We start from the raw sequence: 26,909 nt of genomic DNA, 5'->3' as shown, positions 1-26,909 counted from the left end.
CCAGCAATGATAGTGGCTCTCCTTCCCCTGTTAAACATGAGTAGGCATAAACTTTTTTTTTTTTTTTTTTTTTTTTTTGCTTTTTTGGGGGTGTGTGTGTGGAGAGGGGTGGGGAGCTGTCGGGGGAAAGCAGATAGAACTTATGGAATTTTACATTTCTCAAATAGTCTTCATTTTGCATCCAGATCAACAGTTCTGCTGGACCTTTAGTGATAAGTTTGTTCCTAAATATTCGCTGCTTCAGGATTATCTTTACAGCTCACCTTGGTGCACAGATAACTTCTGTTTAACCAGCCAAAAATAATCTAGATTGCTCATGGCAAAAATCAATTTCAAAGTTTGATGAATTGTGACAAAGCCTTTTTACAACTTTATTCTGCTGATTTGTTATAAAGAAGTATTCCTCCCCTCTTTTCATGTTGTTCAGAAAAACTGAAATAGAGGGAACTGTTACTGATATGTAGGTAAAATTATATATAAACTCTTATGTATTCTAATAAAAACACATGGATCTAACAAGACATGGCTGCTCTGTATTTCTGCTTTTCCCAGTAACTCTTATTCATGGTATGGCCACGGTAAATGCACTTCAGTTCCATTAGTCATAAGTGACTGAGCATCTTCCAAGTTTATAGTCAAGAAGACTACCTGACTGAAAAAAAAAAAAAAAAAAAAAAAGTGATATCACTATATATTATACTTTTTTCTCATAAGGAAAGTGAGATATACCAAAAATATACATCACAAAATATGGTAAAGAGCAGTCAGCCATCAACAATTCTAGCTGTTGGACTGCCTGAAATTACACAAGCATTTTTCAGATCTAGATTGTGTTAGTAAAATGTATCCTGACACCTTGAAAATTGCTTACAAATATTTAGAACAGTTTTTATGTATATCTTATATATTATTGTTATGATTTTGGCTGAGAAAGAGTTAATTTTATTTGTATAGGCTCGCACAATGTTGCATTTTGGATTTTTGATGAAAATAATGGCGATAACACACTGATGTTTTAGCTGTTGCAGATCAGCATTTGCACAGAGCCAAGGATTTTTCAGCTTCTCATGCTGCCCTGCCAGCAAGGAGGCTGAGGGTGCACAAGGAGCTAGGAAGGGACACAGCCAGGACAGCTGGCCCAGGCTGGCCAAATAGATGTCCCACACCATGTGATGTCATGATGAGCTATAAAAGCTGGGTTAAAAATGAAAAGGGGGAGCAGAGGTGGGGAGCAGTGTAATATTGGGATGATGGCATTTGTGTTCCCAAGTGACCATTATTCATGATGAGCCCTGCTTCCTTGGACAGAACATGGCTGAACACCTGCCTGCTGATGGGAAGTAGTGAATGAATTCCTTGTTTTGCTTTGTTTGTGTGCAGCTTTTGCTTTACCTAGTAAGTTGTCTTTATCTCAACCCACGAGTTCTCACAATTTTACCTTTTTGATTCTCTCGCCATCCCACATGGAAAGAGTGAGTGAGCAACTGTGTAGCACTTAGCTGCCTTCCTGGTTAAAACACAATAATTATTTAATTATTATTTTTACCTATTGTTATATAGAGCTTTACAAAAGGGTTTTATTTTATTTTATTTTTTTTTTCCTAATCCATAAACAGTGTATTTGCTCACAGTGCTCTTGATCTCATATAGCTTATGTTCTCCTGATTGTAATCACAGGATCTGGGTAATACATTTTCATGCAAAATAAAAGTTTGCTGAAAAAAAGTAGTCATGGTTTAATGAAAATGATTTGCCAAGTAATAGGATAATTTTGATCAAGGGAGAAAAAAATAAAACAGCATGTATTATTGCAAAAATTAACTATTAAAAAAAATCTTTTAAAATAGCATGAGAAAAAAAAAAATTGTTTCAGCCTGATGTCAGATATTTGGAGGTTGTCTTCTAATCAGAAAATGAGGCTAATTTATTAAGCCAAATTTAAAAATCATAGTAGTACTTTTCACACTGTTTCAGCTGAGGTCGTTATTACCGAAAAACAATCTTTAAAACTGTTTGGTTGCAGAAAGAAAATGAAAACTGTGATGGGTTTCAAAGACATGTGCCCTTTCCTGTGCATTTGATGATGTTTAAATGAAGCATAGAGCTTAAGTGATAACAATTTTAGTTTTAGTCATAAGGAAGATGTGACTTTATTTGATTGTTTGCCTGGGGAATATAACACTGGATTTGTCCAGTGGATACTGTTTGTTTCTTTATTGAATCCAGTACAGAAACCACTGTGAATGATTTCTAAGAAATGTGTCTTAGAATTCTCTGATTCCTTGTTTGGTACCCATTTAGGTACATCTGTTATTCAAGTGACAGCCACAGATGCAGACGATGCCAACTATGGAAACAGTGCCAAAGTGGTGTACAGCATCCTCCAGGGACAGCCATATTTTTCAGTGGATCCAGAAACGGGTGAGCAATGTGTCTGTTCTGCTTTCTGCAATGACAAAGAGAGGATGCAAGGACTAAGACATTTTTCACTTATATTCAAATATTGCAAAAGGCGTATGGCATTGCATAACTTGGCATGAAGCAGATAAAGTTTTTTACAAATGGAAATTGTAATCAGTAAAAATATACCTTTTCTGTTAAAAGAATAGTATTGCAGAACTGCTTTGCTTGGTATGAAAAAGACTTCTGTAAGAGAGCTGTGCACTATAAGGGTTTAGAAAGTGTGTAGAATATTGGAAAGGATCTAAAGAGTCATGTAGTAAAAGTTAATTGTGCACTAGTTTCTGGGAGTTTAATCTGTTAAAAATAAATAAATAAATAAATAAAATAAAAATTGACAATTCCAGACGAGAAGGAAAAGAATAATAATCCCCAAAAGTAAATGAATTATCTGTAAATTTTTGTTACAGATCACTATACTCTGACCCCAACAATTATTAGAATTGAATAATAATAATAATAATAATAATAATAACAACAATAATGTATTAAAGCTTTAGAGCATGGATATAATCCCTTTTTACCGTTATACAGAAAATCATATAAGAGTCAGACATAAAGAAGAAAAACTTGTGTGAACATTGTGAATCCAAAACTATGGCCCAATAAAATTCTAAATCAACAAACAAACAAACAAAATCCACCAAAACAAAACAACAAAAACAACAGTTACCTAATGCTAGTGCACATAGCACTTACAAGGCATTGCATTAGAGTGTTTCTGCATGTTATCAAAGCTATTCAGTTTGAGAATACAGAATTTAAGTGCAATTATGTCAAGAGCCCCTGAAGTTCCTAATCCAATGAGTATGCTCAGATGATAGTTAATTTACTTTTGAAATGCATTGGAATTTCTTTTGATATACATCGAGATTTCTTTTTGTAATACAGTATAATACCTACAGCATAATACCTACAGGATAATAAGAGTCATATGGCTAGAGTTTTAAAAGAAACATAACGCTTTTGCCTTGAATTAAACTTTATTTATTTTTCTCCACCTTTTTTTTAACTTTACCAGGCACAAGCAGGGAAACAGGACAAGTATAGGTCACTAACCAAGGGCAGTAGGTGGCAAAGCAGGGGATACTTGGGAGCTCATCTTTGATTCTGGAATTATCTTTAATTTTTATCCAATTTGCTTTTTTATGTTACATTACCAGGCCAAGTTATGGTAATCACAACCCAGTATCCCTAGATCAGAGATAAATACTATGATACAAGACTAGAGAAGTTTTGTGTGTGTGTGTGTGTTTGTGTTTGTTTCTCTCTCTAAGAGTAGGAGTTTTGCAGATTATTTACTTATTTATTTTAACATAATCATAAACATAGGACAATCTTCATATCAAGCCAAGCTTGTAAAAGTGTCCTTTGTATTTAAATTCTCTTGCTTCATCAGATAAAGTTCTCATCACTTCAACCTTGCAAAACCACTTCCTTTTTAAATACAGAAAATCCTCATTTATTTTTGAAAAGAAAACATGCACGTGTCTACTTTAATGGAAAGATCTTTTGTGCTTTGTATCCCTAAAACACATGTTCCTGGGAGTCCCTATGCTTTTTGTGTGCTGTATGAGTCTGAGACAACTAAAATATATTTTATGAAATTCTTGAGATCAGACACACAGAAAATACTTTCCAGCAGTAGTTTTACAGTCTTGTCCAATTCTTTATTAGCTATAGCCCTCAATGACTATCATCACCCCCACTGGGCGTTAAAATCTGTGGATCTATTACAGTCTGAAATAATGAATCCAGGACATGACAGAGTTCAACTTCATAGTGTAGTATCAACACCTCACCAGGGATGGAGATTTCACATTGCATTAAAATAATAGCTGGGATAGTGGTTGAAAAAAAAATTGTTCATTCAACAAACATTAATATTTTTGTCATTGGACCTAATTACGTTGATTTAGCACATTAAAAACAGTGAATAGTATCTCTGTTATATTTCTATTTTTCTTAAAATCACCTTAAATCAGTCAGAGATTGAAAAGTGTACTGAAGTATACTTTGTTTTGCTTCTTTTGGATTACCATCTGCACAGGATCTTACATAAATCCATTTAAAAACGGAGAGACTAACTCATGTCATGTTTTTTCTCCTTCCCCTCTGCCTCCTTTTTCTTATTTCTCCAAGGCATAATCAAGACTGCTCTACCGGACATGAGCAGAGAAAACAGGGAACAGTATCAAGTGGTCATCCAGGCCAAAGACATGGGAGGCCAGATGGGAGGACTATCAGGGACCACCACTGTGAACATCACACTGACTGATGTCAATGACAACCCACCTCGATTCCCTCAGAGTATGGAGCATCTAAGAGTTCTGTTACTCTCCAAAGAAACTCTCTACAATCAGCTGTTTCACCGTTGCCATCTGGGATCTCTCTTTTTCCTCTCTCTCTTTTTCTTTTTTCTTCTTTTTCTCTCTCTCTTTATTTATTTATTTATTTACTTTTGTACAAATACTGGCCCACTGTTGTGTCTGTTTATGCTGCAGCACTGGTAAGGCAAATAGGAATCTTTGCCTACATTTTTTTTAATGTTGAAGTATTTCTTGCAAAGAAAATTTTTCCCCTTTTTACTCTGTTCATAAGTACATTAACTGTAATAATACCTTAGGCTACCTAGAGGGTTTTAAAGCTATCAGAGAAAATTAATCACAAAATCTAGTGTTCAGTTTTTGGAGACACTTGTAGTTTCATATATTTAGGCAAATATGTCACCACATTTTCTAATGTACCACCTTGCACAGGCAGAGTTGTTCAGGTGGCATGCTCTGGTATTTGTAATCTACATTCAGTTCTTGTTGATGACTACTTTTGATAATCTAGTCTGTATTTGACACAATTAAGATTTTTAAAAATATCTCTGTAGAATAAATTTGGCAAACAAAAGAAAGCAGCATGATATAGAAAGCTTCATAATATACTACATATCCTTTCATCCAGGGCCACTGGTTTAAATACAATCCTATGTTGTTATAATCAGTGTCTGATAACTGCTTGACGGGCTGCAGATATAAGAAATTTACAGCCTCAGTTCAGAAACTGTTGGAAAAATGTCCATGTATATAAAATTTGAATTGCTTGTTGGCACTGAATAGAGATCTGACTGGCTCTTTACCATTTCACCAAAGACTGAACAAACAAAGCTGATTTAAAAAACACTTTCCTTGACTTGCAGGAACTTGAAAAGCACTTCAGTGCCATAGCAATAAGTACAGTCAAAATAGTATAAACAGGTCAACATCAACCTAGAACAGATTTTTTTAAATGTTAGAAAACTATGACAGATGGGTTAGAGAGGATTCTTGAAGCTGCATATCACTTTTTTACCACTATTTGTCATAACATATTCATCTTTTAAGAAAAGAGGGGAAGGAAAGTATGGGCTTCATAAGGAATTTGAATTCATATTCAGAGTTTACTTGCAGAAAATCACCTTCACATGGTAAATTCACACCACAATTTTTAACTTAAATTTCTGCTTACTTCAGGAGATTACTCCTGTATCCTCTAGCATCATACAGCCCACAATATTTTGGCAAATAGGAATTCTTGAACCTAAACTAGAATGCAGTGTAGCATATTTTAAGTTTTGTTGCTGAATTAAATAAAATAAAATAAAATAAAAATATAAAATGATGTACAGAGCTACAAAATAAGTTCTCAGTCTCTTTAGCTTTTATTCCTTATGAGATTTTTCTTCCAAGATTGGCTGAAACTTGAAATCTATAGGAATTCTGATAATTATGGGAATTCTGGAACATAATTATAGAGAAATTCACACAATTTGATGCTTCATAGAATATTCAGTGTATTTTCTACATAGAATATCACTGAAAGACATAGGTTGGCAATAGATGTCTTGCTGTATTATCTATTCAGTGGTGTAATTTTCATTTTGCTGATTACCCTTCCTACTCATTTGATTTCTTCTCAGAAGGGTGGTTTCAACATTTCCAGTGAAATCTAATATATATATATTTAATATACATCTAGAGGTTTTGATATCATCTCAGATAGTTATGAACAGGGTCATACCTTCAAATGATTATATAGTTCTGAAATTTGCTTCTTCCAAAACCAATTATTTTCCCTTTTTTTTTTTTTTTTTTTCCTTTTTCTTACATAAGGCACCAATAAGCAAAAATGTGGCCCAAAGCAGAGGATGAATAGCAAGTGGAGGCAACAGGATATAATGACAAGGCACTGAAGAACTGAAGACTGATTTCTTATAGTAGATAGAATAATGAAAAATGGCAGAGTGCACTGTGAAATACAGGTTGTTTGAACTGCAGTAAGAAGGAACTAATCTGTTTTGTTCAGTTTCCCGAGAGGTGCACAGATCCTGTACATTTCAAAATCAAACATCACCATAATGAAAATCTTACATATTTGGAATTCAGTTATACTCTATACTAAACTAGCCATCTCACATGCCAAAAATGTGTAGCACTCACACAGCATCACAAAAATAAGGAATGCTTTCAGAAGCAAAAACACTCAAGGGAGTTATTTATTCTGGAAGAATACATAAGTAACATGATTAAATCTGTTCTTACAGTATTCCTGGCTCACCAGCCAAACCTCAAATTCGAGTTAGCCTTCAAACTTATGGTTAGCTGCCAGGAATGTTAATTTTCATCCCTTTTTCTGTTTGTTTTAAGGGAATAACATGCATTTTATTTTGTATGGATTGCAGCCAAGGAGTCTACTGCTGAGCTTTCACTTACAGCATCAAATTTGTAACAACAAATATAATTTAGCATCAAGCATTAGCTTCCATTTTGTTACACATCTATATAAATATAGGATATTTCTAGTGACACTCTTTTGTACCTAGTCTGTACATTTGGAGATGGAGAGTCATACAACACTCAGATGTCTTCTGTAGTCTTTGTGCTTAAAATAAACATTCAGGACCATTTTAAAGCACATGTTAATATAGGAAATAGGCTAACTGCAGGAAATATGCTTGCCTGTACTGTCTTATAGGTCAATACAACTTATGCAGGTTTTTACTGTGAACTTCAAATACAAATTGTGTGTTTTGACCACAGCTAATTTTGTTATATCAAGACTTTTATGCTATTTTTCTAAAGCTTTTTGTTTACATGAGAACATAGCTCAATTCTTCCCTCCCCCTCTCCTCCCCGCCCAACATTATGTTCTCGAATGTTGCATGTAAAATGCTGAAAATATCAGATTTTTGTTCACATACTTGCCAACAAATTACTGAAAATAGTGATCTAGAAACATCTGTATCTTACCAGTGGTGAAAGGTCTTCATTGTCTATTTCTAACTGGTCAAGCAAATCATCTGATTAATATTTTTTTCTTTATAATTAGATTTTATTGCAAATATTGTCAGAAAATACATATAAATTCACTTTTCATACACACAGACAAAATTAAAATATCTAAGTAATCAGAATTCTCTCTAGCAAAACCTGATTATAAAAACATTAAATGAAGTCAACCATAGAAAGTGCACAAAAACTATCTGCAGAGTAAATTAAAGAAAATCTGAAAGTATCTGCATTTCAATTAACTATAACAATTAACATGAACATGTATCCAAATGCTCTTTTCGATGACTCTTTAGTATGTATTATCAATAATGGCTGAATTAATTACTTTTAGATAGTACACCTAAAATGAATATATTAAAAACAAACAACAACAAAAAACTATTCTATTTTAGTCTCCTGCTACAATCCATGATGTTTTTAACAACTCTTATAACCCAAGGGGGGAAAAAAAAAAAAAGAAAAAAAAAAAAAAAAAAACACAGAAAACTTCTACTGCTTGTAATTATAACATCTGGGAACATTTATGGAGGACTGAGAAAAAAAATATATATATAATGTTAGATAATCAATGTTCAAATTGCTGTCATATTACTGAGCTTCTCTGTTCTTTATAGTTGGGAAAAAAAATGTTGAAAGCATTAACATACAGTACTAAATAGCTTTGAAGAATCACTTGAATCTGACAGTTTATCAATCAACTCCAAACCCTGTTTTGAAGTCAGTATGATGACTAATAGAATTTTTCTTCAAGTACTTCAAACTTCAAGTTGCTTAAAAAAATCCTGGTGAAATTTAAATGTTTATTATTCAGTAGAACAAAGTTTCTCAAAATAATAAAAGTTGATTTCATTCTTCCAGGCACCTACCAGTTCAACTCTCCTGAGTCTGCACCACCTGGGACTCCTCTTGGCAGAATTAAAGCCAATGACCCCGATCTGGGTGAAAATGCAGAGACTGAGTATAGCATCTCCAATGGGGAGGGATCAGACATGTTTGATATCGTCACTGACAAGGACACTCAGGAAGGGATTATAACTGTCAAAAAGGTTTATTTTTTCTCCCTCTCTGTTATATACATTTAGCTCTCCAGGTGTTATGGTTATTTTTCTTTTTCCAGGGGAAGGGAGGGTTGATCCCACAAGGGGTCAAGTCTGCCAAAGAGTTGTTGCATTAGTTTTGTTCTTCTCTTTCTTCAGCAGATATCTGTTATTTTCAAGTCTCAAGGGAAATTTACTGGCATGTCACTTCACATAAAGCAATATTTCAGTGGTGGCTGTCTGTTCAATACATATACTCTCACACACAGTACTTTTGAATTAGGGCTGTGAGAACCTGGAGGGGTTCATTTCACTGTGGGGTTTGTCAGCTGAGTGTTGCAGTAATGCTCACAAGGGTTGGGTGCTCACCTGAAATTTGATGAACTTACACCTCCAAACTGTCACTCCGTAATCTGTCTGACAGTCAGGTACATTCAGTACCTTAAATCTGTCTTGGTTTAAGTCCAACCTTGATGAAACTTAAGTTGTTACATGTTATGTCAGTGAGGTCTAAAGAGCAATGAAATGAGGAAAAATACACTCTGACAGATTTATTAGTTGCTTTTATGGTTCAGACAGTTAAACTATGAACACCATTTTCAGTTCTGTTCTTACTGAATTTAGCAGTAACAATAAATTGATATATGCAAATATAATACAGATCTATATACATGTGTATTTCTGTGTGTACGTGTGTATGTGTGCATATATCAATGTATATATATCTATACATATACACATTCATATATGGTTCTGTATAACATAAAGGTCACATAGATTGGAAATCGGACATCACAGTTTTTCTTTTCATTCTGGAATACCGAAAAGCATCTGGGTTGCTTCTGATTCAGAATACGCAAAGATAGATGGTAATGGGGGACGGGAGGAGAGATGAAAGTGGAAATAGAACTTTAAGTGGAAATAGAGCCTTTAAGTGTTAAGTAAGATAACTGTTTTTGTTCCTGCTGTTAAGTATGAGAAAAATAAGGTCATTAGCAACTCCTACGTGTGGAAGCAATCCATCCTCTTTGTTTCTTTATATATATATATTTTTTTTAATTATTATTATTTTTTTCCTATATATAGAGTCCTCCTGGTTTTCTAGGAAGCTGAAGAATTGGTAGGCAAAGGAATCATAGTTGTCTTGTTGTCCTATAAAACTCACAGTTTTGCTTATACATAGTACAAAACATGTTATACTCCATCTTCTTCAAGATGCATTACAGTTTAGAGCTTTATCTCTGAAAAATTCTTACTCTTTTAATTTAGCATAATAAGGCTGACACATTTCCTGTAAATTGACACAATTTTCTTTATTATTATTATTATTTGCTCCCCAGCAGCTGGATTTTGAAAACAAAATGTTATACACCTTAAGAGTGGAAGCAACCAACACCCATCTGGATCCTCATTTTCTTCAGCTGGGGCCATTCAAAGATACAGCTCTAGTCAAAATTTCTGTGGAAGACATAGATGAACCTCCAGTATTCAGCAGACCCTCATATTTAATAGAAGTAGATGAAGATGCAAAGGAAGGAAGCATTATTGGGCAGGTTGTAGCCCAAGATCCAGATATAACAAAGAATACAATAAAGTAAGCTATTAAACATTATAAAATGCTTTAAATCTGGGTTCAATCTTACACAAAGTGTGATGAGACTGCAATATAATAGGGAGGCATTTGTGTAATTAGGATTATAGGGCCCACCGAAAAATATCAGAGAAATATCTATGGGAGCTTGTGATGTCAAACAGTTAACAGTACAAGGTATGCTTTTACAGCTTATAGGTGCCATGTTAAAAGAAAGGTCAGTCATCATGTTCCAGTACTTTGTCAGAGTCCAAAATTTTCTTACCAGGCTCTTTTAATTATTCCACACCAATAACGGAGAGTGTAATATTTAATATCAGATTTATTTATTTGAAGACATTTGATGCTACACAGGATTTCTGATTTATCAGACTGCCAAAAAACATACTGAAAACATAAGTCTTGGTAATGTGTTCACTGTCACAATGCTGAGCTTCCCTGTTACTGGAAAGAAATATGTGGACTGAAGCCACCTTGAAACCAGTGCTCTTTTCAAAATTATTTTCCTAGTTCCTTCCCAGTGTTGGGCTGAGATGTATATTCCTACCACCACCCATCACCACCCTTGATGGTCTGGCTAAACTGGGGAGACATTTGCACTCTTAATGAACTCAGTGTGAGACATTTATTACTCCAGCTGATCCACTCAGTTCTTGATAGAGTCAGTTGATCCACTCAGCTGACACAGCTGACATCTAAAACAGATGCAACTCTCAAGTCCACTTTGTGTTGAGATAAAGTCAGCTTTTTTACAATGACTGTGTTCAGTCACTCTTCTCTCTGTATCAATTCCTGAGCTTCATAGGCACATTGTCTTTACACACCTCCACTGACTCTGCCTCATTGGTAGAAATTTATTTGTCTCTCACATACTTTCACCAAACTGGATTCAGAGTATTATGCTTTTATATTATGTTTCCAATGGCAAACTTATTTAAGATACTCAAAATGGTGTATTTCTACTCTTCCTGTACCCTATTAGCCCTGTAGACATAACACTCTCTGCTGTGTTTCATAGCTTACTACTTAATGTACATATTATATTAAATAAGAAATAATGTTGAGAAAGTCATAACAAATAGAGGTAACTGTTCAGTGCTGTGAAATTGTTGTAACTGTTAACCATCTGCTATTATTATCTGCAGTTACAAGCATAAGACTGAAATTTGTGTGTTCAGCATGCGTTAGGTAAACATGATTTCTGCATTTCTGAACAAGCTTGGTATTACCTGCAGCAATAGAGTTTGGAATAAGAGGTGTGAGAGAAGAAAAAATAAAAGGAAATATTTATAAATTATTTAAGTATAAAATCTTATTTTAACCTGATTGTGGTTGACCATTATTAGTCTAATTTAAAAACATCTATAGACAACTTTTTCATTGATAGGAAAGAATTGAGCAAAATAAAGTGTTACAAAATATGATTTTAAAGAAATTCAATCTTAACAAGAAAATCCAAAGATTTTTCTGATCATTCTGATCGTCCCTGTGCCATATTAAAAGTATCTTATCATAAAGTGATAATTATATCTGAAATGTGTGTCCTTTTATAGCTGAGTTCTCCAAGAGTTAATTTGCAAAATTCATATCTATGAATGTTCATTTTCAATTGTTATTTCAACATTCACATCCTAAGCTCAAACATAATTTTGAATACCAACCTAACAATTTGCCATTGCAGTAATTAGTTTGCCCTTCTTCCTGCCCACTATTCTTAAAAAACAGTTTCTCTGTAACATACTGCACTCCTCAGTGACAGGAAAGCTTAAGTTTACTTGTTAAGAAAATATTGTTGATTAACCACAGTTAGACTTAGAAAATGCTTATAGTTGGCTGTAAGCTAAACTGGAGACTGTAGCAATAGATAGAGATGCTTAGTTGTATTGTATCTTGACAGATATTCTGTGGATCGACATACTGACCTCGATAGAATATTCAACATCTATTCAGGAAATGGATCCTTATTCATCTCAAAGCCACTTGACCGTGAAGAAACTCCCTGGCACAACATCACTGTCATAGCAACCGAAATCAGTAAGTTGGAGATCATTTATCTATATAGAACATTAGAACTGATATAAGACTGGAATTTTACAGTATCTTTGATTTATATTTGTCCTTTGTCAAATATTTTCAACAGACAGGTTATCCTTAAATGCACTTTTAAAAGTACAGCTTACTACTTTAGAATTATCTTTGCTCATTTGTGAAAAGATAATTTAGAATTCTCGGACTCAACCATGAACAGTAGATATTAGAAGAATTACCTTTTTCCCTGATAATTCCCAACAAATAATTTGGTGCAGGAGCAACGTGCCAAAGACTTCACCTCAGTCATTAGAGCAAGAAAAATCCTTGGGGGGAAAAAAAAAAACATCCATGGTGGACAAATAACACACTTTTAGAATGACCACTGTAATCAGGGGAAGAAAGTATGTTTTATCTCAACTTCTCTATCAGAGGAGATAGTTTGATTTGAAGATGACTACAGGAAAATTCTTTCTACTCTGGGTCTGAAGCAAACCCTGGCCCAACGTTTTTCACTGGGATTCTTTACTGTTCTCTTTGACCCTGTCAGATCTGGATGTCTTGTCTGCCGCCTTCTTCCAGTTAACTAAAAACAGGCATCAGAGAAGAAACAATGAATTTAGGAGACAATTTCTCTCCTACTCTCTTCAGTCTCCCTACAGGATTCTTCTTAGGAGCCTACATGCTTAACAGTCTGGGAGTAGGGTAATATAGAGTAGTAGGGTAATAAATCATATTCCATCAGAAAGACTGTTACCTTTTGCTCATACAGGGCTCTTTAATTGTTTGGTCAAATATGGTCTCCATTTTCAATACATGTAATGCATGAGTCATCTACAGCTATAGACTGACCTCAGAGGTAAAGTTTGAAAATACTAACTGATATTAACATCTACATAGATCCAAATTTTGTCTCTTCATTTTAAGAAGGAATGACACCACCACTTTTATTTATTTATTTATTTATTTATTTATTTATTTATTTATTTTAACCGCTTTACTGGTTCAAACAAGTAAATGCTCTTGACAGCTCTGCCTCAGGAAAAAGCTCTTTAAAGGAATCATTTACTCTACTATGTATGGAGTACAAGTCAAACACCAGTAATAACCTTGTGGTCTGTTTTTAGTGCAAATCAATTTAAGGAGAGTTTGTATTATCTCAAATTAATGTACTATACTAAAACAAAGTGTTTTAAATATAGATATGACTTTTAAACATACAAAATATACATCATTAGAAAGTTAAATGTAATTGTTTTAATATTATCGAGATAAAATATTTCTAATGTCTATTTGAAAAATATATGATATTTTCAGGTCTTTTCATAAAATGTGTGTTGTGGAAAACTTTGCTTTGTACTATAAATCATTTTCTTGTTTCAGATAATCCTAAACAAAGTAGCCAGATACCTGTCTTCATCCGGATTTTAGACATAAACGATCATGCACCAGAATTTGCCAAATACTATGAAACATTCGTCTGTGAAAATGCAAAAGCAGGACAGGTAAATATATATTTATGTTAACAGAGAATTTTAATCAAACTGTCCTGGAACACCATCATGAAGACTTCAGAGTTTCTTTATTTCAATAATTGCAAAACAACTCACCATCTTTATTCCCTGATTCCACAGAAAATACTAATTGATTCAGAAAAGGTTTTAGAAGATAAAAGGTGCAGAATTTTAGCCAAAAAGAATATGATAATAAATATAATCCAACATAAATTTATTTAGGGTGTGTTTTCATCTCTAATACTAGAGACCATTTAGAGAACTTTTCAGACCCCCTTATGCATAATGCGCCAAAAAACTTTATACTGTCTGATAATTCCATTTCCTTCTGGAATTTTTTTTCAAAGCCTTAGTTGATGTAGCCACACCTTCAAGTACAAAAACACAGGAAAATGTTTTATTATGTTCCAGTAAAGGACATGTAGAAGAAAAAGTTATTCACAAAAATAAAGGATAATTCATCTGTTTCCATTGTAAGTTTGGAATTGAATTGAATTTGAGCAAAAATCATGTATATCATTTTCTAAATTATCTCAGCAATCTTGTAGTAATCTAAAGGGATGATGAGACTTAAGAAAAAGAAATGAAATAATAACAGGGAACAGTTATTATTTTTTATTATTAGGAGACTGACTAGCAGAACTCACAGAAACAGGAATCTTTTATTATTGCTGCCACTAAAACCAACATATACTTATGTTAATGCCTGTCATCTTTTCAGTTTATCTGTGAAGAAGGACATGTGTTTGGCTTATTTTTAATCCTGAAAGTACTTACCAAGGAACTGGATTTAAGAGCTGATTGTATACCAAAAAATTGCTTTTCTAGCATGGGCCTAAGTTTAACTCTTCTTCATTTTTGAGAGGAGGAAAACATTTGATAGCATTACTTTCCCTAGCACACACCTGAGTCTGTTCCTGATTTATCAGAGAGGCCAGGACAGAACTCTAATCTCAGCCTAGGTCTGTCCTTGTGTTTTTAGAGCACAGTGACCACTCAAAGGCTTTATAGGGCCCAGGGATATAGATATATACCACAAAACATGCTGATGCAGAGACTTTGGTCTCTATTCAGTGTCGCATTTAACATAGCCACAGTGGCTGCATGAAAGTAGCATAAATTGTACCTAGCATTGGTCTGGAATCTCGGGTCTTGCAGAACTCTAGGAGGGGCAAGCATATGCAGTTTACCTGTTGCAATGCAAATGATGTTTTACTACAGGTTTAACATATGGGGAAGAAAAAAAAAATTAAAAAAAAGAGAGAGAGAGGGGACAGTGTGAATTACCAGTGTGAATTACTGGAATGTGCATTCAATGTATTAGTTTTCCATTCATTGCACCTAATACTGTAAGTTAGGTAAGTGGGTTATAAAGACAGAGGATAGTTTGAGTGTAATAGAACCGTTAATCAATAGGCTTTGAAGTAACTGACCATTATTTAATTCTTTTTCAGGAAAGTCCTACTATTTTTGATGCAAATTATGTATATGGAAAAATATCCATATCAAAGGCAGTGATGAATTAAAACAGTGGAGGGAATTATAATATCAGAAAAATGAACAAGGTGCATCTTTCAAAAACAACTGAGGCTTATGATCAGAACACAGTGTCTTAACCAATGACATAAATTGTCATATAAGAATACAGCTCAAGCCTCAGATAAGTCAAGCCATTGGTTTTGAATAGCTGGCACATGACCTAAATTCTGTGTGCAACAAAATCTCTTTGCACAAGATGAAATTGAAACTTACAATCTCTCTATAATGGCTAATAGAAAAGTGAGAGTTGTTCTTTAATTGCACAATACAAAGAAATCTTCCAGAGTTTAAAAATTAATATTTCAATGAAATTAATCATTAATTAATATTTTCATTCAATAAACACAGATTTAGTCATATTTGAACCAAGTTCAATCCAGGCATATCTCTTGTCAGTTTTCTTACCCCAAAGAGTCCGGCATACTTGATGAAATACCCTATTATGTACAAAGCTTCATTTACCTTTCTGGTGAATTCCATGCCTTTCTAAAGATATAAATGACGAAGAACCATTAGGTAAGCTTTGTTTATTTTATTGTTTAGCTTTCCCTTCCATCTAGAGTATTAATACAATTACATAAATTATTTTCCTTAACTGGAAAAATCTGCATATGCTAGAAAGACATGAGGTGTAGCCACAGAGGAATGAGAAATCTAGAATGAGAGAGCCAGGAGTTGGACTTGATGATCCTTACGGGTCCCTTCCAACTTGGGATATTCTGTGATTCTATCTAGATCTTTCTTCTATTTCTTAACAATTAGATTCCTCAAGACAAGCATCTGAGTTCGTATTTGGACATTTGGATGTAGCTGACAGTGTTTCAGAAAAAAAAAAAAAAAAAGAAAAAAAAAGAAAAGAAAAAAAAAAAGTAAATGAAACTACTTTTATTTTGGTGCCTAAAATAACAATGAATACAGAGATGCAAACTTGAACATTTTAGCTATGGATGCTAAGTTTGAGGTAGCCTAAATTGAAGTTTGTTGTATTCATTTAGTACTACTCCACTGTATTTAAAAGATCATCTAAAGCAGCTGTCTTATTAGAAACATTATTGCTTCTTGACACATCACAGCAGTATTTCATCTGATGTCAGTAACAGAAGAGACAGATTGAGAAGACAAATATATTTAGTTCATTTTTAAAAGATTTTTTTTTTTTAATCTAGCCCAACTATTAATTACAGTGGTCTTTAAATCCCATTTGCATCACAAAGCAAGCAGAACGATCAAATATTGCTCACTACCGTCTATTGGTATCATTCATTCTCTACATCAGCAGATATTAGAGGCTCCATTTGTTGTGTTTTCAGATAGCCTGAGGAGGGTCAGAGGAAAGAAAATCCTACAGAGTCTTTCCTCATTTCCTGACACTGTTTTGTCTCCAAACAACAAATAGAGAGAAACTTTGTCACTAGAGATGCATAAACAATTGCATCCATTAGTCTGGAACAGATTTGCTACTGAGTCCCAATGGCTGATGCACAGGGTGAAGAAGAGTATGATGCAGCTTTTCCCTTGAAAAATTTAGAAATCCCTAATCCTCTGATGGTGTGCTAGAGCCCCAGGGACTGCTGTGAGAAAGGCTCTGGTACAAGTTCTCTCATGCCCTTGTCACAGGAATTAATTGGGTCTTTTTAGCTGGATTAGAGGATGAATCCTCTCCATGGAAACCAGGAAGATTTACTTGAAAAGGAGACTGATTCAGCTGAACATTTTAGTAACAACAATTCAACATCCACCAATAATATTTAAGAAAACAACCTGGGTTGCTATTTTGCATTGATGTTATATTCTTTCCTACCATACAGGGGCTCTCAAGCATCAGAACACAGTTTGTTTTCTCTTTAGGAAAGGTGGCAGATTTTTCATTTCATTACCCTCTATGCCATCCTCCCTTTTTCAGATAGGGCAGACAGAAATCACATGTTTAATGTGGATGCTGCTGCTAATTAGTGGTCACTAGTTTGTACATTCTACCTGACTTCTCCAGGTAAGCACTTATTGGCTTGATCTAGTGAGACACAACAGTCTGTCTTGCTTTAAAATAAGAATTCTAGTTCAAGGGAGAATTTTCTGATTTCTGACAAGAAATCAGTCCCGCTTTAAAACTGTCAACACGTTTGTGGCCCAGAGCCAAGGCCTGAAAACCAAAATCTTACCAAAAAAAAAAAAAACATTACCAAACACAAAGCTTTGTCAAGTGGCAGGTATTTTAAAAGAATTTCTGAAGGCATAAAGGATCAGGATCAAAAGTCTATTCAAGCTTACCCACATGTTCCTGAGGCTTCTCTCTGTAGACAACACCACATGGATGCACAGGCCTGAACCCTGCCTGAACACATGAGATTGCTCAAACTGGAGCTCAATCTGGCTATTGCCATTAAAGAGAACAAAAAACATTTCTATAAATACATCAACACAAAAAGGAAGACTAAGGAGAATCTCCATCCTTTATTGGATGCGGGGGGAAACTTAGTTACAAGAGATGAGGAAAAGGCGGAGGTGCTCAATGCCTTCTTTGCCTCAGTCTTTAGCGGCAATACCGGTTGTTCTCTGGATACCCAGTACCCTGAGCTGGTGGAATGGGATGGGGAGCAGAATGTGGCCCTCACTATCCATGAAGAACTGGTTGGTGACCTGCTACGGCACTTAGATGTGCACAAGTCGATGGGGCCGGATGGGATCCACCCAAGGGTACTGAGAGAACTGGCAGAGGAGCTGGCCAAGCCACTGTCCATCATTTATCAGCAGTCCTGGCGATCGGGGGAGGTCCCAGTTGACTGGCGGCTAGCAAATGTGACACCCACCTACAAGAAGGGCCAGAGGGCAGACCCGGGAAACTACAGGCCTGTCAGTTTGACCTCAGTGCCAGGGAAGCTCAGGGAGCAGATCCTCCTGAGAGTCATCATGCAGCACTTGCAGGGCAAGCAGGCGATCAGGCCCAGTCAGCATGGGTTTATGAAAGGCAGGTCCTGCTTGACGAACCTGATCTCCTTCTATGACAAAGTGACGCGCTGGGTGGACGAGGGAAAGGCTGTGGATGTGGTCTACCTTGACTTCAGCAAGGCTTTTGACACCGTTTCCCACAGCATTCTCCTCAAGAAACTGGCTGCTCTTGGCTTGGACTGGCGCACGCTTCGTTGGGTTAGAAAGTGGCTGGATAGCCGGGCCCAAAGAGTCGTGGTGAATGGAGTCAAGTCCAGTTGGAGGCCAGTCACTAGTGGCGTCCCCCAGGGCTCGGTGCTGGGGCTGGTCCTCTTTAATATCTTCATCGATGATCTGGATGAGGGGATCGAGTGCACCCTCAGTAAGTTTGCAGATGACACCAAGTTAGGTGCATGTGTCGATCTGCTTGAGGGTAGGAAAGTTCTGCAGCAGGATCTGGATAGGCTGCACCGATGGGCTGAGGTCAACTGCATGAAGTTCAACAAGGCCAAGTGCCAGGTCCTGCACCTGGGGCGCAATAACCCCAAGCAGAGCTACAGGCTGGGAGAGGAATGGTTGGAGAGCTGCCAGGCAGAGAAGGACATGGGAGTGATGGTGGATAGTCAGCTGAATATGAGCCAGCAGTGTGCTCAGGTGGCCAAGAAGGCCAACAGCATCCTGGCTTGTATCAGGAACAGTGTGACCAGCAGGGCTAGGGAGGTGATTGTCCCCCTGTACTCAGCTCTGGTGAGGCCGCACCTCGAGTACCGTGCTCAGTTTTGGGCCCCTCGCTACAAGAAGGACATGGAGGTGCTTGAGCGGGTCCAGAGAAGGGCGACAAAGCTGGTGAGGGGCCTGGAGAACAAGTCCTACGAGGAGCGGCTGAGGGAGCTGGGCTTGTTCAGCCTGGAGAAAAGGAGGCTCAGGGGCGACCTTATCGCTTTCTATAGGTACCTCAAGGGAGGCTTTAGTGAGGTGGGGGTTGGTCTGTTCTCCCACATGCCTGGTGACAGGACGAGGGGGAATGGGCTTAAGTTGAGCCAGGGGAGTTTTAGGTTAGATGTTAGGAAGAACTTCTTTACTGAAAGGGTTGTGAGGCATTGGAACAGGCTGCCCAGGGAAGTGGTGGAGTCACCATCCCTGGAAGTCTTCAAAAGACGTTTAGATGTAGAGCTTAGGGATATGGTTTAGTGCGGACTGCTAGCGTTAGGTCAGAGGTTGGACTCGATGATCTTGAGGTCTCTTCCAACCTAGAAATTCTGTGATTCTGTGATTCTGTGAAAGATGGGCATCCATTTACAACTGCACTGATTTTGAAACACTTCCTTTGGGGATACTTGAACAGTACAATTATTACTTCACTCCTAGAGAAAAGTAGCTGCTTCCAAATCTTCTACAAAATCTTTATCCCACCCACTCACCACTGTGTTGTGCTAGTAATGTATTCAAAATTAGTTTGATTGAGCGTACTAGATTGCACTGGCAGGAAAAGGGGCAAGAGAAGGAAAGGACAAGAGAAACACCGAGTTGTTCAACCCTCATTTCCCCGCAGTGTGAACTATTACTTTCTGATTACTATCAAAATCAGTGTCTTTTACCATATGCTTTTTTCACAGTTTATTGAACATAATGTGGTCAGATCGAACGTAGAGAAATATCTGTTGCACAAAAGAATTTTAATACATTTCAAGAAATGACAAAGACAGTGCTCCAAGATCCAGGATTTGTTCTGTTCTCTCCTAAACCACTTCACAAAAAAAAAAAAAAAAAAAAAAAAAAAAAAAAAAAAAGACAAAATGTCTCAAACATTCTTGCTTCAAGTGTCTAGTGATATTATCAAGTCATATTTTAGAAGCAGCTGTAAGTAGAAAAATGGCATTTGAAATGGCACTTGAAGAATTTCTCTGTATTGTTCAATATGTAGTTTTAACTAAGAACATAATGTAATGAGCAAATGCCCAAACATTCAAGGCCTGTTCCTCTGCAGGTCTGTAATCCCATACAAAAAAAAAAAAAAAAAAATATCTGCAGCCACTACTGTGAAGTCTCTCTCTCACTGTCAGTCTCCAGTGGTCTTGCTTCTCTGACACTGGAGGTATGAATTCCATGCTATTTGAAAATTGGATTGTTTTAAACTTCAGAAAAGCATTTTCTAAAAAGGAGAGCATATTTAAAATCCTCTGAAAGGGATATTGATTTTCACTGTTTTATTTAAACTAAATTTTAGAAGAAGGAATTTTGAAAAAAAAAAAAAGTTTAAAAATAAAACAGCTATCACCAATATGTTGCTGTTTTGAAAAGAAGTAGCAGATTATATTGTAGACATTCAAATTGTTTCAAATATTCTTATACAGGTAGAAATTTTTAACCTGAAAGTATTTTCCTGTCCACCTCACCTAGTTCAACATTCTTCAATGAACCTTTTAATAATGTCTGAAGACTGATGATGCATTGTTAAAAGGTGCACCCTGGAGCCAAGATGTGACTGCGTTTCATATGGATGACATGCCAAGCCAGCAAACGCTGAGAACCTCACCTAAAAGGTGACTAGCTGGTGCTCTATATCATTAGAGATGCACTGCTAGCTTAACGTTTGCTTTAATGGTTCCTGTATTCCTTTTAGAGACAGTCCCAAGGCTGAGTCCATGACCCAGAACTCCTACTTGTGCAGCTCTCTGTGTCCAAAAATGCAGCATCAGGAACATCTGAACTCTTACAGAATGCCCCCACCTAGGTTTTACCCACTGTGTTTTTAAAAAAACACGAAGAAAGATAGAGTAAGCTATTTCTATGGATGTAGCTACTATATTATATAGTGTTATAAGGGAGTCTATTTATTTCTGAACTTTTCTTTTTTGTTTTGTTTTTTTTTTTTTCCCAGAGAATAATATGATTAGAGATAAAATAGCCTGAACATAAACTGCAATAACAGTTTTGACTGTTGTGTAAGTCATGGCCTTAGAAACACAGTATATATATATATGTATATATATATATATACACACAATATATACTATATATATATATATATATATATAACACAGTTATAAATGCAGTAGTGTAACCAAACTATTGCCACATTTGAAAAAAAAACATTTTTAATGGGAGATAGACCCATATCCTCTAAAAATCTCTGACCTCATCATGAAAGAAATTCCCAAAAATTTCTTCCAGTTGGAATACCTCACAACTCATTATACATGTATGTTGCTGAGCTACCAAAACCACTTTGTTCAGAGAATACTTTGTGTCAATAACTAAGTTTAAAATTTCAGTACACTCAAAGACAAGTGACCACTAACAAATTTACCCACAAGGATTCATTGAGTATAAGACTGCTTCTTTAAGTGCATAAAAGTGCACATGCACACACAGCCTCTAAATAATAGCAGTAATGTTATATTTTCTGAATTGTAATCATTCTCAAGGGAAACTATGTAAGAAAAAAGGAAATGGGAATGCATTTTTATCCCCTAAGCCTGATGTGCTTAACTTATATTTGAATTAAAGTGATTTTCTTGAAATAACACGTCCCTCATAAACCTTACTATGTCAGAGATCTTTCTCTGAACTCTTGGAGAAGAGTAGTCATAGCTCAATGTCCATAAATGCTTAAAATGGAAGAAGAATACATTTCCAATATGAAATTGCAAAATGCACACAAAACAGTACTTTTTTCCCCCCAAAAAAATTGTTTTAATGCAAAATAGTGATAGTCATATCTCATTCATTTCTGCAGTGATTATCATTAACATCAATTAACATCAATCTCTTTTATTGTATAGCTGGAAAAAAAAAAAAAAAAAAAAAAAAAAAAAGCAAAAACTTAATTAGGTAACATTTCTAATATCCTTTCACCTATTCATCATTTGGAAAAAATCACAAATTCACCTGCAATCATCCTCTATGCCTGGCACAATTGTCCTCCTCCATGTAATTTGCACATGAAGGGAATCAAATCCAGATCCTACAAACATTGCACTGATTACAGCTCAAAAAGCCCAAAGATACTCAACTGCAATTTCTGTTTGCTGTAATATCAGGATATTTTCTCTTTGAGTTTTTCAGCAAGTATCACAGAATCACAGAATTGTCTAGGTTGGAAGAGACCTCAGGACCATCGAGTCCAACCTCTGACCTAACACTAACAGTCCCCACTAAACCATGTCACTAAGTTCAACATCTAAACGTCTTTTAAAGACTTCCAGGGATGGTGACTCCACCACTTCCCTGGGCAGCCTGTTCCAATGCCTCATAACCTTCTCAGTAAAGAAGTTCTTCCTAATACCCAACCTAAACCTCCCCTGGCGCAATTTTAGCCCATTCCCCCTCATCCTGTCACCAGGCACGTGGGAGAATAGACCAACCCCCACCTCACTACAGCTTCCTTTAATGTACTTATAAAGAGTGATAAGGTCGCCCCTGAGCCTCCTTTTCTCCAGGCTGAACAATCCCAGCTCCCTCAGCCGCTCCTCATAAGACTTGTTCTCCAGACCCCTCACCAGCTTCATCGCCCTTCTCTGGACCCGCTCAAGCACCTCCATGTCCTTCTTGTAGCGAGGGGCCCAAAACTGAACACAGTACTCCAGGTGCAGCCTCACCAGAGCTGAGTACAGGGGGACAATCATTTCCCTGGACCTGCTGGCCACACTGCTTCTTATACAAGCCAGGATGCTGTTGGCCTTCTTGGCCACCTGAGCACACTGCTGGCTCATATTCAGCTGACTATCAACCAATACTCCCATGTCCTTCTCTGCCAGGCAGCTTTCCAACCACTCATCTCCCAGCCGGTAGCTCTGCTTGGGGTTATTGCGCACCAGGTGCAGGACCTGGCACTTGGCCTTGTTGAACTTCATGCAGTTGACCTCAGCCCATCGGTGCAGCCTATCCAGATCCTGCTGCAGAGCCTTCCTACCCTCAAGCAGATCGACACACGCACCTAACTTGGTGTCATCTGCAAACTTACTGAGGGTGCACTCGATCCCCTCATCCAGATCATCGATGAAGATATTAAAGAGGACCAGCCCCAGCACCGAGCCCTGGGGGACGCTACTAGTGACCGGCCTCCAACTGGATTTGGCTCCATTCACCACGACTCTTTGGGCCTGGCTATCCAGCCAGTTTTTAACCCAACAAAGCATAGGCCAGTCCAAGCCAAGAGCAGCCAGTTTCTTGAGGAGAATGCTGTGGGAAACGGTGTCAAAAGCCTTACTGAAGTCAAGGTAGACCATATCCACAGCTTTTCCCTCATCCACCAAGCGTGTCACTTTGTCATAGAAGGAGATCAGATTTGTCAAGCAGGACCTGCCTTCCATAAACCCATGCTGACTGGGCCTGATTGCCTGGTTGCCCTGTAAATGCTGCATGATGACACTCAAGATAATCTACTCCACGAGCTTCCCTGGCGCTGAGGTCAAACTGACAGGACTATAGTTCCCCGGGTCTACCCCCTGGCCCTTCTTTCAGGTGGGTGACACATTTGCTAGCCGCCAGTTGACTGGGACCTTCCCCGAAAGCCAGGACTTTTGACAAATGATGGACAGTGGCTTGGCCAGCTCCTCCACCAGTTCTCTCAGTATCCTCCAGTGGATCCCACATGGCCCCATTGACTTGTGTTCATCCAAGTGCCGTAGCAGGTTGCCAACTGTTTCCTTGTGGATAGTGAGGGCCACATTCTGCTCCCCATCCCATTCCACCAGCTCAGGGTACTGGGTATCTAGACAGCAACTGGTTTTGCTGCTAAAGACTGAGGCAAAGAAGGCATTAAACACCTCTGCCTTTTCCTCATCTTTTGTAACCAAGTTCCCTCCCTGCATCCAGAAAAGGATGGAGATTCTCCTTAGTCCTCCATTTTGCATTGACGTATTTGTAAAAAGATTCTTTGTTGTCTTTAACAGCAGTAGCCAGATAGAGTTCCAGATGAGCTTTGGCCTTTCTATTTTTGTCTGTGCAGTGCCTCGCAACAACCTTATAGTCCTCCCTAGTGGCCCGCCCTTTTTTCCAAAGATTATAAACCCTCTTTTTTCTCCGAAGCTCAAGCCACAATTCTCTGTTCAGCCAGGCTGGTCTTCTTCCCCGCCAGCTTGTCTTTGGGCACGTGGGGACAGACCGCTCCTGTGCCATTAAGATTTCCTTCTTGAAGAGCGCCCAGCCTTCCTGGACCCCTCTGCCCTTCAGAACCACCTCCCAAGGGACTCTGCCAACCACTGTCCTGAACAGTTCAAAGTCAGCCCTCCGGAAGTCCAATACAGCGGTTTTACTGGTCCCCTTCCTGGCATCTCCAAGAATGGAGAACTCCACCATTTCGTGGTCACTCTGCCCAAGACAGTTTCCAACCACCACATCTCCCACCAGTCCTTCTCTGTTTGTGAAGAGAAGGTCTAGCGGGGCACCTCCCCTTGTAAGCTCACTAACCAGCTGTGTCAGGAAGCTATCTTCTATGCCCTCCTAGACTGCTTTCTCTGGGCTGTGTTGTGCTTCCAGGATATATCTGGGAAGTTGAAGTCCCCCATGAGAACAAGCACTGACGATTTCGCAACTTTTATCAGCTGCCTGTAGAACTCCTCATCCGTCTCCTCATCCTGGTTTTGTGTTCTGTAACAGACCCCCACCAGGATGCTTGCCTTGTTGGCCTTCCCGCTGATCCTAACCCATAGGGACTCAACCTTATCATTCCCAGCCTCAAGTTCCACGACATCAAAATTTTCTCTGATATAGAGAGCCACACCACCACCCCTTTGGTGCTACCTGTCCCTTCTGAAGAGCCTATAGCCAGGCATTGCAGCACTCCAGTCATGAGAGTGGTCCCACCACGTCTCTGTGATGGCAACCAAGTCATAGCCTGCCTGCTGCACGATGGCTTCCAGCTCCTCCTGTTTGTTACCCATGCTGCGTGCATTAGTGTAGATGCACTTCAGCTGGGCCATTGCCTTCTCTCCCAGCCTTGCCATTACTACCCCTGGCACAGCTCTAACAAGCCTTGTTTCAGCCCCATCCCCCTTCTTACGTAGTTTAAGGCCCTCTCAATGAGCCCCGCCAGCTCCTGGCCCAGGATCTGTTTTCTCCTTAGAGATAGGGACCCGTCTGCGGCCAGTAGGCCGGGTGCCGAGTAAAGCGCCCCATGGTCAAAAAAACCAAAATTTCAGTGTTGGCACCAGCCTCTGAGCCACATGTTTACCAGGTGGGCTTTCCGTGTCCTCTCTGTACCCCTCCCTGCCACTGTAGGGATAGACGAAAACACCACCTGTACTCCCGCTCCATCCACTAACCGTCCCAGTCCCCTGAAGTCCTGTTTGATGGTCTTCAGGCTTCTCTCTTCAATGTCATCACTGCCCGCCTGGACTATCAAAAAAGGATAATAGTCAGAGGAGTGAGCCAGATTGGGAAGGTTTCTGGCAATGTCCCTGACCCTGGCCCTAGGGAGGCAGCAGACTTCCCTATGGGTAGGGTCAGGCTGACAAATAGGGCCCTCTGTTCCCCTACATAACAATCACCCTTCTTTCTGTCTTGGTGGAGGCAGTCCTGAGGCGTGGAGTCGATTTCCTCGCCCTAGGCATCCTCCTGGGTAGACTTTCTACCTCTTCCTCAGCTACTGATCTCTCAAGCTCCAGGGCCTCAAACCTGTTATGTAAGGGCACGTGGGAAGGTGGGGCTGGTAGGGGGGGGCATCGCCTTCGAGGTCGAACACGGACCTGTTTCCATTCCTCCTCAACTCCTAGGTCCCCTCCCTCTGCTGGACAGCAACAGGGCAGGGGGTCCACCCCCATTTGGGGTGTCTCACCCCGGTACCTGTCCTTCAGACCACGCAGGGAGTTGCTCCACAAGTCTGTCTCCCACTCACACTGCCTGATATCCCTCAACATTTCGACCTCTTCCTTGAGTTCTGCCACGAGGCGGACCAGGTCATCCACCTGCTCGCACCGCACGCACACAGTCTCTCTGCCCCCCGCAGGTGGTAGCAACAGGCTCAGGCACTCCCTGCATCCAGAGACCGGAACTGCCGCATTTTTGAGCAGGCAGGCACTCAGTCTGTGTGTGTACAGACTTCCTAGAGAGCACCCTGTGCCTGGTGTACACCATTGCAGCTGAGCTAGCGGTAGACCGCCGTTAGAGGAGATGTTCCCATGGGTGGGGGGAATGCTCTGCCCTTCCTGCTCGCCCTGCCTGTGCGAACTGCCGCACCACCCCCTACTGACACGCCACGCCCTGTTTGCCCGCCCTGTTCGCCGCGCTCCTGGTCGCTCAGGCTCCTTAGGGGCAATTTCTGAACGGCCAGGGAGAGGGCGCTGCTGGTTCTGCCTACACCTCGTTCGCCTCCCTCACGAGGGCTGCCGGGTCCTGGCGGCTCCCTCAAGTAGGCTCAATGCCGGAAAAAATATCCCTGACTGTCTGATCTCCCGCTCCACTGCAGAACACGTTTGCCCTGGAGACGATCGCCTTGGCAAGTGGCTCCAAGTGGCTGTGCAAGTAATTGCACAAATATAGCCATATATTC

At 38.6% G+C, this 26,909-nt stretch overlaps 1 protein-coding gene and 1 long non-coding RNA gene across 8 annotated transcripts in view; one reads left to right on the top strand and one right to left on the bottom strand.

The window, feature by feature from the left end:
• Nucleotides 1–26,909, bottom strand: part of LOC311431136 — a 71,200-nt gene that overhangs the window by 6,458 nt on the left and 37,833 nt on the right. Inside the window, exon 4 of the long non-coding RNA XR_014689264.1 lies at nt 1,439–2,446. This is a non-coding gene — a long non-coding RNA (uncharacterized lncRNA). The remainder of the gene's footprint in view (nt 1–1,438; nt 2,447–26,909) is intronic.
• The window catches only part of CDH9 (cadherin 9), a 119,023-nt gene that overhangs the window by 84,504 nt on the left and 7,610 nt on the right, over nt 1–26,909 (top strand). For 4 of the 7 annotated variants that reach the window (XM_084508381.1, XM_084508386.1, XM_084508385.1 and 1 more), the window contains exons 4-9: nt 2,302–2,421; nt 4,603–4,770; nt 8,640–8,827; nt 10,159–10,412; nt 12,307–12,443; nt 13,821–13,942. In XM_084508381.1, coding sequence (XP_084364507.1) covers nt 2,302–2,421; nt 4,603–4,770; nt 8,640–8,827; nt 10,159–10,412; nt 12,307–12,443; nt 13,821–13,942 — 989 coding nt within the window. Of the gene's footprint in view, nt 1–2,301; nt 2,422–4,602; nt 4,771–8,639; nt 8,828–10,158; nt 10,413–12,306; nt 12,444–13,820; nt 13,943–26,909 lie in introns of those variants that run through there. The other 3 variants (XM_084508382.1, XM_084508383.1, XM_084508387.1) reach the window with 3 other exon arrangements.

Source organism: Aythya ferina, assembly GCF_964211825.1.
Source record: "Aythya ferina genome assembly, chromosome: 2".
NCBI classification, from domain to species: domain Eukaryota; kingdom Metazoa; phylum Chordata; class Aves; order Anseriformes; family Anatidae; genus Aythya; species Aythya ferina.
This window is presented reverse-complemented; position numbering and strand designations above follow the sequence as displayed.